The sequence below is a fragment of the Priapulus caudatus genome, unplaced genomic scaffold (assembly GCF_000485595.1).
Source record: "Priapulus caudatus unplaced genomic scaffold, Priapulus_caudatus-5.0.1 Scaffold889, whole genome shotgun sequence".
In the NCBI taxonomy this organism is placed as follows: domain Eukaryota; kingdom Metazoa; phylum Priapulida; class Priapulimorpha; order Priapulimorphida; family Priapulidae; genus Priapulus; species Priapulus caudatus.
In genome coordinates this window covers 106,673-108,975 of record NW_014577950.1, presented here as the reverse complement: position 1 = coordinate 108,975, position 2,303 = coordinate 106,673, and the positions used below count along the sequence as shown (strand labels likewise).

At 35.5% G+C, this 2,303-nt stretch overlaps 2 protein-coding genes across 2 annotated transcripts in view; both read left to right on the top strand.

The window, feature by feature from the left end:
• Nucleotides 1-1,080, top strand: part of LOC106814235 (60S acidic ribosomal protein P1-like) — a 3,900-nt gene extending 2,820 nt beyond the window's left edge. The window contains exons 4-5 of the mRNA XM_014818534.1: nucleotides 670-723; nucleotides 936-1,080. Coding sequence (XP_014674020.1) covers nucleotides 670-723; nucleotides 936-949 — 68 coding nt within the window. The 3' untranslated portion in view covers nucleotides 950-1,080. The remainder of the gene's footprint in view (nucleotides 1-669; nucleotides 724-935) is intronic.
• Nucleotides 1,081-1,942: 862 nt separating this feature from the next.
• The window catches only part of LOC106814234 (kelch-like protein 18), a 26,170-nt gene continuing 25,809 nt past the window's right edge, over nucleotides 1,943-2,303 (top strand). Inside the window, exon 1 of the mRNA XM_014818532.1 lies at nucleotides 1,943-2,064. Coding sequence (XP_014674018.1) covers nucleotides 1,945-2,064 — 120 coding nt within the window. The 5' untranslated portion in view covers nucleotides 1,943-1,944. The remainder of the gene's footprint in view (nucleotides 2,065-2,303) is intronic.

Sequence of the window (2,303 nt, the reverse complement as noted above, 5' to 3'; positions counted from 1 at the left end):
CTGCGATAGTGGACGTGTCCTAACAATGATGAGTACGCAACTGCGTGTCTGCATATCTGCGCCTAACAAATGTGGTACTACGCACGACTGAAATTTTATGTTTATAATGATAGCAACAGACCTCAGATGAGCCCAGACGCTCTGCGGCTCTTGTTTTGATAACCTATACTAAATTCCATAAAAATGAGCTTGCCCTGCCCAGGAGTTACTAGTCCATGACTGGGAGATGGACTGCTATTTCAAAACTGGCTATATAGTGTCCTAACAATGTTTTTATACTTTCTGTAAGCAATAAGGTTTCAGAATAATAAGCTATGGTTCGAGGATTCGGATTGTTTAACCAATATATTTGCATACTCAGTACTGCATACAATCTCCCTGAATCTCAAATACTCACTAAAATTTTACATTAGTCTGGCTTCCGATTCGATTCGATTTCGCACCATCATAATATAGTATCAAGAGTTATTATTAATACTTTATACTGTTATTAACATCAAATTCCAATCACGTGCAAGCTGAAACTACTTAAAACGTCACAGCTCCCTAAGGATGGATGCTGTTCGGTTGCTAAAGTTTAAATCTTTATTGAAATGGTGGGACCTGTGGAAAATTTCAATTAAAACTAATATATAATGAAGTTCTAAACATATTTTAATCGACTTACAGCGCCGGCAGCCACGAAGGAAGAATCGGAAGAGTCTGATGATGATATGGGCTTTGGTGAGTAAAACAAGTGTGAAAAATTGCTCTAGTGATATTTGATATTGTATTGAACAACCATTTTGTGATATATTATGTCTCTGCGTCAGTAAGCAGAAAATTAATCCTTGTCTAGAGTTGAAGTATAGGTCTGGCACACAGATGCAGGATGTCAGGTTTGTGATTTTTGTGCACCTGATAAGAAACTCATTGTGATTCATTCTCCTTTTTAGGTCTGTTTGATTGATCGCACACCAACATCATTGGCGATCACTCTACGCAGCGTCGGCCTGGACATGTACATATTGGAACATGCATGTTTTTTATTATTCACAGACATTGTGGAGGATGATGAAATAAAAAAATTCAAAACAGCAACTTCGTTTTATGTTTCAATCATGGTGAATATAGGTTGGTGAATTTATTTGAAGGAGGCCATTACTGTAGGTTTAATACATATTTTCATTAAATTGGGTTTAATTATTTTAAACGCAAATTTAGTATTCACTCGAAATAAAAAAAAATATCTTAAAGTATTTCTTATTTAATAACTACGTGTGCCTGTTATTTCCTTGTTTTTTTTCTGGTCAAAATGTTGCTTACACTATTCAAGCAAAATGAAGGAAATACTACTGTGATAAATACAATAACTGCACAGTAAATAGAAAAGGTTTTTGGATAAACGATATTGGTTCATCACGCAGTTTCGGCAAATTATATTACAACGTAGCTTTACGTATGCAATGCTACACGAGCAAGTTCCTCATCGTCAGAGCAAAATAATATGTAGGTGTTCTCAGTGACACATGACAGCACGAGGGGCAACTAAAATCAGTAGAAGAGAGGGAAAGAGCGAGAAAGAAACGGTGACAGATATGATTCTTTCTTCCCGTTAGGGGCGCCACCATCCAATGGCATTAAGATCTATAGAAATGTCATTTGCAAATCAGTGGTTCAAATATGACTCTTTGGCGACATCTAGTGTGAAAAATAATTATAAAACGCGAATATATATGTGGAATTAACTGCTGACACCATAAATACACTAGATATTATTAAGAGTACATAATAGAGATATGCATCTTCTATACTATTTTTATACTATTCTTTTATACGCTATCATCTCTATTATATACTCTTGATATTATTTATGAGCCTATTTAAAAAAAAGGTTAGTAAAAGTTGTGTATGACTTCCGAGAGGGGGCAGCACGCTTACCCGTCACAAGTCAACAGTTTGAAGATGGAGGAAAAAGAGGTAGATCAAGTTGTTGTGTTTGAGAAAAAAGATCTCCCAGTGCTTGGTTATCCAGTCATCGAACATATAAGACGCATAGGAAAACTCTGTGATGTCACTCTCAAGGTATATAATATATCGGTTCTAAATTGTATGATCACACTCGATAAATTGACAATGATAAAAATAGTGTTATTACTGCTACTACTACTACTACTAGTACTAGTCACAGGCACTTGGAACGTCTCAATAAAAAAAATTAATGGTAAATAAACATGAAATGTACCAAAGAAGTCTTAATGTTTCTCTAGGCCTACTCTATTTCACCTGTGAATGGCGGTCAAATGCTCATCTGCAACATACAA